Raw genomic sequence first — 14,350 nt, forward strand, 5'->3', positions numbered from 1 at the left:
ACAGAAATCTCTATTTGGACTCAATGGATATTGTAGAAACTAAGGTAAAAACAGTAGTTTCTCCATAAATCAGGGGCAGATAAGTACTGAGAATGCTTCTGTATGTATAAATGTTTATTTGAGTCCAAATAGAGATCTCTGTGTGTTTAGCATGCTGGCTTGTTTGACTCTTATTTCTTTACTTTTTTCAGCGAGATCTATTCCCATGTTTTAATTTTTAAAATTACTTTTACATTAGTTTGTTTACTTTTTATAAATCCATTTATGAATAGCTAACATGATAATAAGATGCAGGGCCGCCCACAGGGGGGGGGGGGGGGGGGGGCAATTGGGGCATTTTTCCCCGGGCCCCAGCCTGAAAGGGGCCCCAGGAGGCCCCATGAATACCTGTTTAAAAGATCGATATACTCTAATAGAGCAGTCAGATCTAAATACTCTAATAGAGCAGTCACAGTATTCTTCAGAGGAGCAGTGTAGCAATCTTATAGATAAGGAGATATGGTTGGTGATGGGTAGTTATTGTCATTGCCAGCAGGTTGTGACCTTTTTTTTTTTTTTTTTTGGTCTTCACCTTACAACTTGGGTCAAGGGCCCCACTTTAACTCTTTGCCCTGGGCCCCTTATGTCGATATCGGGACGTTTAGAAGAAGACCAGGTTCCTTGTTGTACACGATTAATCGGGAAAGGAAGGATACCACAACACGCACACTCGATCTAATAACACACTACATACTCCAATTATAGCACAGCATTACATCATACTAAATATAGCGTTACTTATAATAGCTAAAGTACAGTAACAGTTAACTATCTATGACATCCTCCGGGGCCCCTGAAAGAATGTTAGCCCACTGTGTTAATCTTTCTCGAGCCTTACTAGCTGAGCTCCTTGTAGGACGCGTTTCAATAACTTCTTCGGGGATATCCACTTGACTATTACTCGTTGAACTTGTCTTCTCGACCTCACAATCCGGTTTGTTGTCCTTACTACAGACAGTGTCCTTGCCTTGAGCAGATACTTCAAGTGGGACCAGCCTGACAATAGGTCTATTTGTTTGACCTGTACTGGTCCTAATGTTTGCGGCTCTCACCAAACCATCACCTCCATATGTCAATTCCTCGACAACAGCCAATCTCCATTTGACGCGAGGCCCATCATCGTGCACAAGCACAACATCCCCCACAGCAATTTTGCATTCATTGCTTCCAGACGTGCGATGAAATTCCCGGAGGGAAGTTAAATATTCATTCCTCCACCTCGTTGTAAAGTGTTGTAACAGCAAGCCTTGAGTCTTTGCATCTTTGGAGAGACGATCGTGTTCGTTGTAACTTGGATCACTAACCTCATCCATAGTTCTCTGTTCATGTGGTAAGCTTGTGATTCTCCTTCCAGATAACAAGTGGGAGGGTGTTAATGGTTCAGGATCCTTTGGGTCATCAGACACGTATGTCAAAGGCCGATCATTCATCAGGGCCTCCACTTCTACCACAATTGTTTGCAGAACCTCTAGAGAAATGTGGGCTCTTCCAAGCACTTTCTTGATTGCGGATTTTGTGAGGCCTATCAGGCGCTCCCAAAATCCCCCAAACCATGGGGCCTTTCCTTTTTCGGGATGAATTTCCAGGTCACTCCTTCATGGCTTAGCACTGTTCTTATTTCCTGAGACAAATATAGGGCCTTTAACTCTTCAGCTGCTGCCTGGAAGGTGGTGGCATTATCGGATATCATCAGATGAGGTGTTGACCTGCGTCCAGTAAAACGACGAAAGGCCAGGATAAATGTCTCTGTCGACAAATCAGCAACTACCTCCAGATGTACTGCCCTACTGGTAGCACATGTGAATAAGCATACATATACCTTGATTTCCTCGCCTCGGTTGTACACATAGAGAGCTCCGGTGAAGTCCACCCCAGTCACTGAGAACGGCTGTACATTCTGCAATCTTGCCTTTGGTAAAGGAGCTGGGTCTGGGGCTGTGTATGGTTTGCCTGAATATTTTCTGCATATTACGCATCGACGGAGAAGTGATCTCACGTACTGTCTGGCTCTTGGTATCCAATAGGACTGGCGCAGGGCTGTTACTGTAGTTCCAACTCCCGAGTGGTAGAGTTTAACATGTGCAGCATACACTACTAAAGCTGTAAACGGATGTTTTGGAGGTAATAGATATGGAAATTTGGCTAGTTGTGTCAACGGAGCGTTATGGATTCTCCCACCGCATCGAAGTAGGGCATTACTGTCGATGAACAATCGTAGTTGACGTACTAGTGTAGACTGTTTGTTACTGGAGTTAGGGGAATTAAGGTTGGATATCTCAGTTGCATAAATCTGATACTGGCTGTTCTTTATCCACTGTATTCTGGCAAGGTCAATTTCTGTAGCTGTAAGTTGCTCACACTGGCAGTCATTGTGTTTCCTGATGGCTGTAATGAACCTGTAAACATAGGCTGAGACTCTTAGCAATTTTCCCAAGCTGCTGTAATTGTTGGGATCGATGATGTTGTGAAGACTGATGGTTGGGGATGATGACAATGGTTGTGGAGCTGCAGGTATAAATTCCTCACAGGTGATGGCTGCCACATGTAAGTGGAAGGTTGAGGAAGGGGTCCATTGTGGCTAATTGCTGTCATTAGTTAACCATGGTGGGCCTTTGTTCCAGAGTAAAGAAGATGAAAGTTGACTGGTACTGGACCCTCTAGTGATCATGTCAGCAGGGTTATCAGCTGTCGGACAGTAGTGCCAAGTGGCGTCATACTTCTGTGTAATTAGTTGGATTTCACTAACACGGTGTTGTACAAATGGCTTCAGCTTTTTATGTCCCTGTATCCAGTACAGCACTATTTGACTGTCAGTCCAAAAATGTGACTTGAATTTGTGTCGTGTGAAGGAAGTTTGAAGATAATCACTAAGTCGTGTTGCTGTGAGTGCTCCTAGTAGTTCAAGTTGTGGTACTGTAAGAGGTTTCAAAGGAGCCACTCTTCCTCTTGCCATCACAAAGGTGGTTTCATCCTTCTGACGAAAAAAGGCGATGGTGCCATAGGCCTTGATGTTAGCATCACAAAACAGATGTAGTTCAGCATTGGTCATTTTAGATTCACAGCTGTAGTACTGGCGTGGAATTGCTAGCTCACTAACAGAGACTAAATCTGTAAAAATTGAGGACCATTCTTGACATAGGATATCACTCAATGGTTCATCCCAGTCCACACTCTCCTTCCAGAGCCTTTGAATGAGCATTTTAGCTCTAATTGTAACAGGAGTAGCAAGCCCTATGGGATCAAAAACTTTGCAGGACTGCTGTAAGACTTCACGCTTGGTGACTAAGTTATTGATGTTGGCAAGTTTGCTAGGAGTAAGGTGTAGTTGATCATCATGAGTTGACCACTGAATGCCAAGGATGTTAACAGTTGTATTAGGGTCTGCGGTAGCATCCTGTGCAGCAAGAGTGTTCAATACAGAACTGTTGGATGCCCAACTGCGTAAGTTGAATTTTGCCTCTTTCATGATTTGTCGAGCTTGTTGGTAGTACTGTGTAGCAGTCTCTGCTGATGAACAACCTGAAATGATGTTATCAACATAAAGGTTTTGAGTGATGTCATCTGCTACAGTTGTTTGATACTGTTGCAAATGATGACGTAGAACTGCATTCAGGATGAATGGGGAGGAGGTTGCCCCAAATAATACTGCTTGAAAGCGGTATGTTATGAGTTCACTGTTGGGATTACTTGTGTCGGAGAGCCACAAGAATCTTGTGTAATCTCGATCATTATGATGTAGTTTGATTTGGAGAAAGGCCTTCTCGATGTCTGTAGCAAATCCGTAATTGTGTAGACGAAATCGGAGGATGATTGAGCACAGATCATTTAGTAGCGTAGGACCTGGTTCAAGACAATCATTGAGACTTGCGGAGGATCTAGACTCACTGCAGCTGCAATCAAACACAGTACGAATAGGCGTAGTCACCGAATCCTTTCGCACAGCATGGTGTGGAATGTAGTGGACGCCAGTGGATGTATTAGATGCCTGTACTCTTTCAATGAATCCACGTTTTAACTGGTCAGAAATGATAGCATCATACGTTGATAGCATATGTGGTGTTTGGGCTAGTCGTCGCACTAATGAGGTGGTTCTCTTCTGAGATATGTTGAAATTAGTTGGTAGCGGAGGATGTTGTTCTTTCCATGGGAGCCTTGCCATGTATGAGCCGTCAGCACACCGGGAAATAGCGGTTGAAGAATAATTCTGAAAAAATTGTTCGTTGGGATCAAGTGGGGTTGATTGAGAAATACCAATAGATTCAACAGACCACATGTGTTGCAGTTCCTCCTCTTCTTGTCTGCTATTGGTTATCATACACATTAGATTGGTGATGTTCCTTGGTTGCTGTGGGTTTGTAATTGAAAGTGGACCTGACAAGAGGTATCCAAGTTTAGAACTGATTGCAGTAGGCCCATTGCCACGAACAGTGTGGTCACCCACGAAGTCCCAATAGTGGTTAGCACCAATTAACAATGAAATTTCAAAGCTGTCAGATCTGGTTACTGGATGTGCTAACTGAAGTCCCTTGAGGTGAGGTAGATCAGTCAAACAGGATGTTTCTACTGTGTTCTCCAAGGGTGTGGCTATGGAGGGAACAATTAAAACAGTTATGGAGATAGGTGTACCTGATTTAGTGATCACTTGAAGACTTGCGACATTCAGTTTCTTTACTTGTGGGTTAGGAGATCCAAATGTAGAGAGTTGTATTAATTCTGTCTGATGAGGCTGCAATCGTAGCTTGTCGATTAATATTTGTGTTGCGAAGGAACGTTGGGAGCCTTCATCGAATAGAATGTTTGCGTCCACTTGAGTGCCTTCATGGGCGACTGTAGCAACTGCTGTCTTCAGCAAACAGATAGGCTCCTTTGTCAACTGTATAGATTGTAGAGTTGCAGTTGTTGATATTGTCAAGGATGCTACTGGCGGTGTATTTTGAGCTGGATTGGAGTTGTTAGCCGACGGATTCATAGTTGGTGGATTACTAGTAGGATTGGTGGTGGCCGGACTTTGAAGAGTTCCACGTGGTGCTGTCTGGTTGGATGCTCTACTAGCTGAATCATCCGTGTTATTGGTGCAGAGGCTGGTATGATGTTTCCTTCTGCATAGCCGGCAACGTGTCTTTGAAGTGCACCTAGACACCCTGTGATGGCCCAGACAATTGAAACATAGGTTATTTTGTTTGATGAAATCTACTCTTGCTTGTTGCGTCTTAATTGTATCACAGTTGCTGGAATTGTGTGTAGTGTTCTTGCAGTAGCTGCAACTAGGGCGTTGACTGTGGTTAGTTGATGTGCCCTTAACATTTGCATGAAAGGCAGCTGTTGGAAGAGTTGAGGCACCTTCAGAACTCTTCGATCTTCGGGGTATGACACTATGGAGACTGGTTTCAAATATTCTGATTTCCTTAAGTAGGGCTGCTTGAAGTTCCTCTATAGTCCAATCACTGTTTTCACGAGCTCTAGCTATGTTTCTGATGGTGTTGACTGGTAGCTTTCTTAGCAGGAAGGGGACAAGCATTGCACTGTAAGAGTCAGTTTTCTTTCCTAGGGAAGCCAAGCTACGGATGTGGCTTTCAATCAGGTCATGAAACCGTCTTAAGCCCTCTAAGGTGTCTGTTGGAGTTGAAAGGTCAATTAACGCCTGGATGTGTGAACTAACCAGTAGGTGATTTTGACCAAAACGTTTCTGTAAAACTTCAACAGAGTGCTGGTAGCTAGAAGAGGTAAGCGGAAGTCCAGCAATAACTTGGGCAGCATCACCACGTAATTGGGCACGTAGGTAAGTTAGCTTCTGTGCACCAGTTAGCTGTGAATTATTGTGAATTGCTGCTTCATAACTATCCCAAAAGGGCTGCCAGTCTAATGGATCACCTCCAAACAAAGAGATTGTAAGCTTTGGTAGGCGTATAGCTATTCCACCTTCACTGTTAGTAGCACCCTTGCCAGGAGCAATAGACCTGTCTTGTCGGGTAGCACCAGTGTCAGAGGCAATAGACTTGTCTTGTAGGGTGTGCAATGTTACCGCTGCTTCCTTATCAGTGGAACTACTGTCGCGGACAGGGGCAGGTAGTGAAGCACCAGTCTCCAGGGTCATGGACAAGTTACTTTCTGTGTCGCCAGTGGCTTCTGAGTTTGTAGCTAGTGTTGGTTGTGAATCCAGTAGTTTTGATCTAGGCTGCTCTGAGTGAGTAGGCTGCTGAATGCTGTTCTGCAAATATGTTTTGATGAATGACTTAATGTTTCCAACTGTCTCTGTTATTTTACACTGAACCTCTTCGGTTTCAAGAACTTCCGTCTCTAATTCATCCTCGTTTTCAATGAGTGAGAGGATCTTGGCGTCTAAATCAGTGAGTAACTTTTCCTTACGATTAAATTGATGAATTAACGACTCCAGAGCTGTAGAGGTTTTAATCCTTGTCTCTTCGGTAAGGTCGGTAGTGACCGTGTTCAGCAGTTCATCAGAATTAGCGAACAATCTCGTGAGGTGTGAGCGGTAGCCTTTTCGTGAACCGCGGTGCCGTTGAATGTCCTCCATCCTGACCTAAGGTAAATGAGAGCAACAACAAGTGTTCGCAACAAGGTATCGCTTGCCTTCAGTGGTACCGTTAGGTTTGCCACGGTACCACGACGTCTAGGTGAGTGGTTAAAAAATGTCGAAGGACAAGCGAAATCCTGGAATAAGGCAACAGATCCTGGGATACAGCACCAGATGTCGATATCGGGACGTTTAGAAGAAGACCAGGTTCCTTGTTGTACACGATTAATCGGGAAAGGAAGGATACCACAACACGCACACTCGATCTAATAACACACTACATACTCCAATTATAGCACAGCATTACATCATACTAAATATAGCGTTACTTATAATAGCTAAAGTACAGTAACAGTTAACTATCTATGACACCTTAATTTCTCTGGGCGGCCCTGATAAGATGTGCTGGTGGTGCTTGATATTACACAGTACTAAACATGTATATCAAAGTCAGTCATGTACAGTAGCTGTTAAGTAGTCAGTTAATATTATCAGAGTCAGTGTATTGTTTCTTTACTATTGAATGTACTTTGTACTATATGACATACTGTGATCACATAACTGCACAATAGGCAGTGTACAGCATGCTGTGGTCAGCAATAGTATGGCTTCAGATTTATCATATACGCATGCATACTTGTGCAGTTATGTGATCACAGTATATCTAGTACGCAGTGGTACACAACAACATGGTTGCTCTGGTATGAACTTAATATACTGTGGTTATATTACCAGAGCAACAATGTTGTTGATATAGGGTTTCCAAATGGATGTGTTAACATGAATAGATTGGATACTTATTAACACAATTAACACGTTGGTTACCCTTGCAGAGACTAAGTCAGAAGCAATGGCAAAGTGAACCTACAAGAAGCAAATTTGCTTGAGAATGGGTGTTATCATTGTAATATGCATTTAAAAATAGGTCATGGACGGGAAGAAAGACATAGGAAGGAAAGTTATATAGGTTTTATCCCCAAAAAGTACTCACATTTTGCTCTAACCCTGTGGGAAAATAACAATAAATAATAATAAGAAGATGAACAAAATGGCTCAAAGTGGCAAATTTCAGTTCTTTAAAAAAGTACTTTTATCAAGTCCTTTTGACTTCATCTTTGCTAGTGGACCTAAACTTCCAAATTAACTTCTAAGGATTCTTTTGTGGTTGGAAAAGGCTTCTAAGGTGGTGTTTAGTTGAGTGTTCTATTAGGATTTTGGAAAAAAACATAGGCGATCTCTATTATGAACCACTACTGTGGTTCATGATAAACTAGCCAATGAATCTGTCAAGAGATTTAAAGTGTACTAATATAACTATCAGTATGTATAGGTTCAAAGTATGTATGTGAAAACATGGGAAGTCTTACATAAAGGATGCATGTTTCTATCTACATTAACAAATGTTTTCCATCTGTGTAGCTATATGTGACTGGGCCTGCGAAAACAGGGCATGTGGGCACAAACTACACCCCATCACTCTACAGGTCATATCTCAGTACTGGAATAGTATTCTTGTATTCTGTAACTTGCATCATGATGCCAAGTAAATGCTTACTAAGAGCTGAAAATTGCAATGCCATAGCATAATGGTACAAAACGTTATGGGTGATTAAAGTGTGAAAAAGTAGGCAAAAATCATGTGCCCACATGCCCTATTATCGCAGTCCCGGTCACATATGGTGAAAATTTCAACATATACATTTTCACTTTTTTTATGGAATTCACTGGTCTTTATCACTGAAAATATATAGCAAGCTACGTATTAGCAGCTTCCTAAGTGCTGGAAGATGTAAAGCCAAGCCTAGACATAATATGTTTCACTCAAAGCCCTATAGAAATGACCATGCATACTCTGTTGTTTCTTGATATAGAGAAAATACAATCTATAATGCTCATAATTGTATAACGTTTCTTTTCTAGCTAATAGTAGCTAAATGAGTTGTATTTCTGAATGGATGATATCAACTTTAACCTTGTGAACAACTTTTAAAAAATATTACTATAATGGAGACATTATCAATAATTTACATCGGCCTTTTTATAATATACATGTACACTAATAAAACATCATGTTGATAGGTATTATACTGCTCTATTATAGTACTGACCATGTTATAGAGTATGCCAACTTTTTGATCTGTGACAGGTTTTCACAATCAAACTAGGATCTCTAGTTATTCTGCCTATTATGTTAGAAATGTGCTTAATCATAGTCGAATCAAGGGGGGGGGGGGGGGGGGGGGTTCAAAGGGTTCTATGGAACCCCCTTTTTGGAAGAGCCTCTTACTCGAGATACTCTAATAGAGCAGTCAAGATCGAGATACTCTAACAGAGCAGTCACAGTATTGTTCAGAGGAGCAGTGTAGCAAGCTACATATGTAGTTATAAATAAGGAGATATTTTGTTGATGGAAATACCAGGTCCTCCTCAAGTGGCAAAATGATAAACAATAATAATGCTGGTAGACATTTTTTCTTCAATAGAATCCCTCGATTGTGGAATTCCCTACCCCCTATTGATTTATCTTTATCTATTAAAACTAACAAGACAATAATACACAAGTTTTTATGGTTGCATTTTTATCAAACTTTAGACATGACGACCCTTGTACATTTCATTTTTTATGCCCATGTATATTTCAACACACCCAACCCCCCTTTAATGTAACTCTTTAAGCACAAGTAATGTAATTTTTATAAGTAGTGTAGTACGGTAAGTAAATTTTTTTTAATGGCCAGTAGCCCTGAGCTAGCGGACCATCAGTACTGTACCCTAAAGATTTCACTGATCGTACATCTGTTATTCTATACCTGTATGCAGTACTGTAAAGTTATAATCAGATCAAATCAAAAAAATATTGTTGGTGAGGGTGAGGGGGAGCTATTGTCAGCAGGTAATGACCTTTTTTTTCCGGTCTTCGACTTACAGCTTGGCTGAAGACTGAAGAGTTACAATTCCACAGTGGAACCCCCCTTTTGAAAAGTCTGGATCCACCCCTGAAAGTACAATGCAGGTGGATCTTACATGGGCTATATATATCGCAGTGTACAGAGTCTATGCATAGTTGGAGTTAATTGAGAAGGGTCACTTGCAGTTTGGCTAGCTATGCATACTGTATGTATAATCATAGTTTTATGCATACAGTTATAGGTGTATTTGAATATGTGCAGTGCTACGTATATAATATGAAAAGGGATTAACATCTATATATATATGCACAGTATACAGCTATAATTATGATGACACACAAGGAATTGCGGTGAAATGTTTCCAAAGTTTCTGCTGCATGCACACTAAAATCTAATGGGGTCTTAGGCATGCTCCCTCAGGAATTATGTATTCTGAGATTGAATCTGGTAAAAAATTTTCACCAAAAAATTATAAAGCTGATATTTTGAATGTATGGAATTGATTAGTATAGCTCTCCTTTTGCTGTTGGCACAACATCAGGAGCAAGTTAAAGAGTCAAGAGGTAAAACTATGTGAAGTTTGAAGAAGCATGGTATAGAAATGGATGCCATTTTGGGGGTTTGAGGACAGAAAATTTTTGGGTATGATTTTGAGATATGATTTTGGACCATTTTTACTGTATTAGTAAAGGTAAACTAAAAAAATACAAAATGTGAATGATTGTTCTATTAGGGTAGTTTACTGCCCTATTAGCAAATCAATTTAATTGCCTGAATATATACTTGATCCAGTTTCTGGGGACTTCAGAAACCTCACCCCTGACACAGCTCACATCTCTGGTTGTGTAGCTACTTCTTTGGCCATGCACTTTCCTATAGAATGTAAATTGTCTGTGGATCAAGTCACTGCCTGTCCTGGGACTTCAACAAAGCTTAAAATTAAAGTCAGACTCCTGTTGTGCAAGCTTTTACCCTTCATGCACATGAGTCCTCATTTTCAAGTGTGAAAAATCAAAATTCCTGTTTTGTAATACTACTGACACATTCATTGGAATAGCTGATGATGCATGAATCCAAGTGCTAAATTTGACCTATGATCTTCATAAGCTGGACTCCATACTTTAGTCCTAATAACAGCTCACTCACCAAGTACACCAACTCTTTACCACCCAATGTGTGCGCAAAAAGGAAAGGCAAGCCACTTCCCACTAGGGTTGGACGGTACTGGTAATTTCTACTTGCAATTATTGCAACAAGGTGACTGTGTGATAATTGCAATTATTGCCATGTCTGGTAAGAGAAACAAATTATGTTATCAATCAGAAGATTATTTAGTGCATTGTTATGGGCCTACAATATCCAAATAAGATATATACTGACATGTAATTGTAGCACAAGTTGCTGTCAGACCCTTCAGGTCCAATTCTCTAGTGTCTGTATCAGTCCTGTAGTCACCACAAAGTGTTAATAAGTAATAATAATAATAATAATAATTAGGGCTTCTTTAGCATAGTCATTATGGTTTTTCACTTAGCAATTATGCAGAAAATGCAATAATATAGCACAAACGGTATTGCGGTATTTTCAAAATAGTTGCGGTACTCAGTATTGCACATGCATTCAGACGATAATATTGAAATATTGTCCAACCCTACTTTCCACCCCTCTACACTCAGTGTTCCTATAGGAAGGATATTTTAGCTGAATATTGTCAAGTGCAATTGAACATAGGCAGATCTAGGTGATACTGTTTTGTGGGGCACAGGAAATCTGGGTGGGAAGAAATTGTAGTGCTCATGCATTCCACAAGGAGGGAAGAATAGGACTCCATGGTACACAAGCTATTCTTTCTCATAGCTTTGGTTGGTATGGCAGCTTGATGAATGAAAAACAGTTACATTCTAAGACTCTATAATTAGATACCGAGAAAAGGTTTAAAATTAGACTCCATATGTGACCAGGCCTGCGAAAACAGGGCAACTATTTACCATCACACAACAGATCATATCTTAGTATTGGATATTAGAGTATTTGAATTCTGTGACTTGTATGATATAGCTATTACAATGTGTAAATAGGGCTGAAAATGTCATGGACATAGTACAAAGGCATTAAAAGTTATAAGCCACGAAAGTTTTATAAAGAATGTAAATTTTATGTACCCTCATGCCCTGTTTCTGCAGGCCCAGTCACATAATTATTGTTTGAATCTGAGAGCATTTTTGATAGTTATTAAACTAATCTGAGAATAAAAATAATAAGGCTAGTGTGACATACGGTGGTAGATCATTGATAAAAGCTGCAAACAGAAGCGGCTTGAGTATGCTTTCCTGAGGAACTCCCGAGAGAACGGGCATCATACTCGATTGAGTGTCATTAATACGCACACGCTGTTTCCTCGATCCAAGATAGGCCTTGAACCAGTTCCAGAGGTTACCCCTGATTCCAAGAGACCACAGTTTTGATAGTAGCTTGTTGTGTGAAACTGAGTCGAAAGCCTTCTTGAAATCAAGGTAAATTACATCAACACTTTTGTTTGCAGTTAAGGCTTCCTGGACTGTATTTGCTACTGACAAAAGTTTTTGTATAGCAGATCTATTTGGTAAGAACCCAAACTGAAATACTGTGGATTGCTGTAACAAAATGGCAAGGTTTTGTTATACACTAGCCTCTCTAGGACTTTGGACACGATGCACAGCAAAGAAATAGGTCTGTAATTTTTTACTGCTGAATGATCACCAGATTTGAAAATAAGTGTGATAGTATGAGTCTGCCATTCAGTGGGAAGAGTACTACTAGCTATGCAATTAGTAAATAGGTGATAGAGAGGATAGTATAAGGCTGGTGCACTTATTTTCCATACCTTAGGACTAATATGATCAATTCTTTGGGCCTTGTTTGGGTCGAGGGCAGTGAGAGCGTCATACACGTCAATTTTGTGCAGTGTGTAAGGAGCAAACATTCTGGCAGACCGGCTGGGCTGTGCGCCACAAGGAGGCTATATTCCGTGAACATCAATAAAGTACATGGATTCATTAACAATACAGTGGACTAATTCCAGCAGTGAGTTGAATTATAAGGCTTGCCAAGTCTTCGACTGCTAGCCTTGAATCAATACTTGAGACCACAAGATCAACCAGATCTCCTAAGCCTCTCATGCATGTACCATGCTCATAGCCACCAGGCCTTGATTTGGACCAACAGGGGCGGATCTAGACTTTTTAAAAGGGGGGTTCCACTCTGGAATTGCAACTTCAGCTTAGCTGTAAGTCGAAGACCAAAAATTCATCACCAGCTGACAATAGCTGCCCCTCACCATAGATACTTTCACCAACTATATTTCCTTATTTATAACTCTACACATAACCTGCTACACTGCTCCCCTTAAGAATACTGTGACTGCTCTATTAAAATATCCCAATCTTGACTGCTCTATTAGAGTATCTCAGAGGCTCTTTCAAAAGGGGGGTTCCATGGAACCCTTTGAACCCCCTGGATCCGCCCCTGACATTGCTAACAATTATTAGTGAAAACATTTTCAAAACATGTATCCATCATTAACGTTAAACAATGGATAAGTTTTTGTTTATTGTACAGACATAAAGAATAACATACATACAGTCAAGTTGACACTTTCACATGACTTCGTTTGCAGTGTTTGATTTGTAAATAGTATTTCTTAAAGTTTCCTTTATCCTGTTGAAATCTTGATATTTCAGGACATACAGTAAATTAATGAAGTTGATTAGTGCAACAAACGTGGTCGAGATCAAATCAAATATCACTGATGGAGTCATATTCTGATGCAACTGTTGTCTGTATTCATCAGCAGAACACAAAGTGAAGTTTGTTACATTCTCCACAGCAGTATTGATGCTGCGCAAGTTGACAACTATCCAGATCAGCAGTAAGATCATCGTGACACTGTAGTATGAGAAAAGAATTATCAGCTTAACTTCTGGAGTTGAATACTTGATGATGTCTTTGATAGGGATTCGCTATCTTACTCCATCACATTTCTTTTTTGGCAACTGAATATTCTCTATACCAGAACATACATACAGATTATATAATAGATGCATGTGTGCACTAAACAGGCCTGATGAAAGACTAAATCAAGCTAAGTGGCTGCAAGCCCAATATCAGACAAATCCCAGGTGACAAGTGTGATGCCTAATATGTAGCACTACCATGCAGACTTGATCAACAGCTTCTGCTAAAAGTTTTACACCGGTACACATATACATGTACTTCACAATATCCTAGTAGTAAATGATTTATTGTGAGCTAAAGCACTAATTAACTATGCTAATTAATTATGAATCTAGATTTGAGATGTGATGGTATTAGCTACATACGGTACTTACACAAAATGTATATGCATGCAGCTGAACTACATAGTAGTGCTACAATATGTGCAACACATACTACTATACAATTGTTGTTGTTAATAATGTTACCTTATGTAACAGCATTGTTATAGCAAGATCCTGGAAAAGCAAACACAGTATAATGGTGGACCCAATGGATACTGGTAGTATCAATGTATAAAACAATACAGCAGGATTTTTGCTGTAGCACAGTGGTGGAAACCCAGAATACCCATAGCTTGAGATACTGAATAATACAATACTTCGTAAACTTCCACATATCACTATGATAAGTACTTCAGTTATGTGAGCAATTCTTGTAAACCACACAGATTTCAGTAGAATCTGTGCCCTGAATGGTCTAATCAAAGTGTGTAGAAGATGTGAAAGATGGAATATTACAAAACCAATGACAAAAAATGCTCCACAGTGTACAACCAGTCCTAGATATCAATCTTATTAGTTACTTATAACATACAAACGTGCATACCTACATG

At 40.3% G+C, this 14,350-nt stretch overlaps 2 protein-coding genes across 2 annotated transcripts; both read right to left on the reverse strand.

Annotated features, from left to right (window-relative positions):
- Window positions 1–709: 709 nt before the first annotated feature.
- Window positions 710–6,939, reverse strand: LOC136260258 (uncharacterized). Its single transcript, XM_066053934.1, has 2 exons — window positions 2,040–6,939; window positions 710–1,989 (listed from the first exon to the last, which is right to left on the reverse strand). The coding sequence occupies exon 1, from the start codon at window positions 6,572–6,574 to the stop codon at window positions 2,618–2,620; it is 3,957 nt and encodes a 1,318-aa protein (XP_065910006.1). The 5' UTR covers window positions 6,575–6,939; the 3' UTR covers window positions 710–1,989; window positions 2,040–2,617.
- LOC136261168 (uncharacterized) lies at window positions 1,565–2,612 on the reverse strand. The gene is made up of 2 exons (XM_066055140.1): window positions 2,566–2,612; window positions 1,565–2,435 (listed from the first exon to the last, which is right to left on the reverse strand). The coding sequence occupies exons 1-2, from the start codon at window positions 2,610–2,612 to the stop codon at window positions 1,565–1,567; spliced, it is 918 nt and encodes a 305-aa protein (XP_065911212.1).
- Window positions 6,940–14,350: the final 7,411 nt, after the last annotated feature.

The sequence above is a fragment of the Dysidea avara genome, chromosome 7, assembly GCF_963678975.1.
Source record: "Dysidea avara chromosome 7, odDysAvar1.4, whole genome shotgun sequence".
In the NCBI taxonomy this organism is placed as follows: Eukaryota; Metazoa; Porifera; class Demospongiae; order Dictyoceratida; family Dysideidae; genus Dysidea; species Dysidea avara.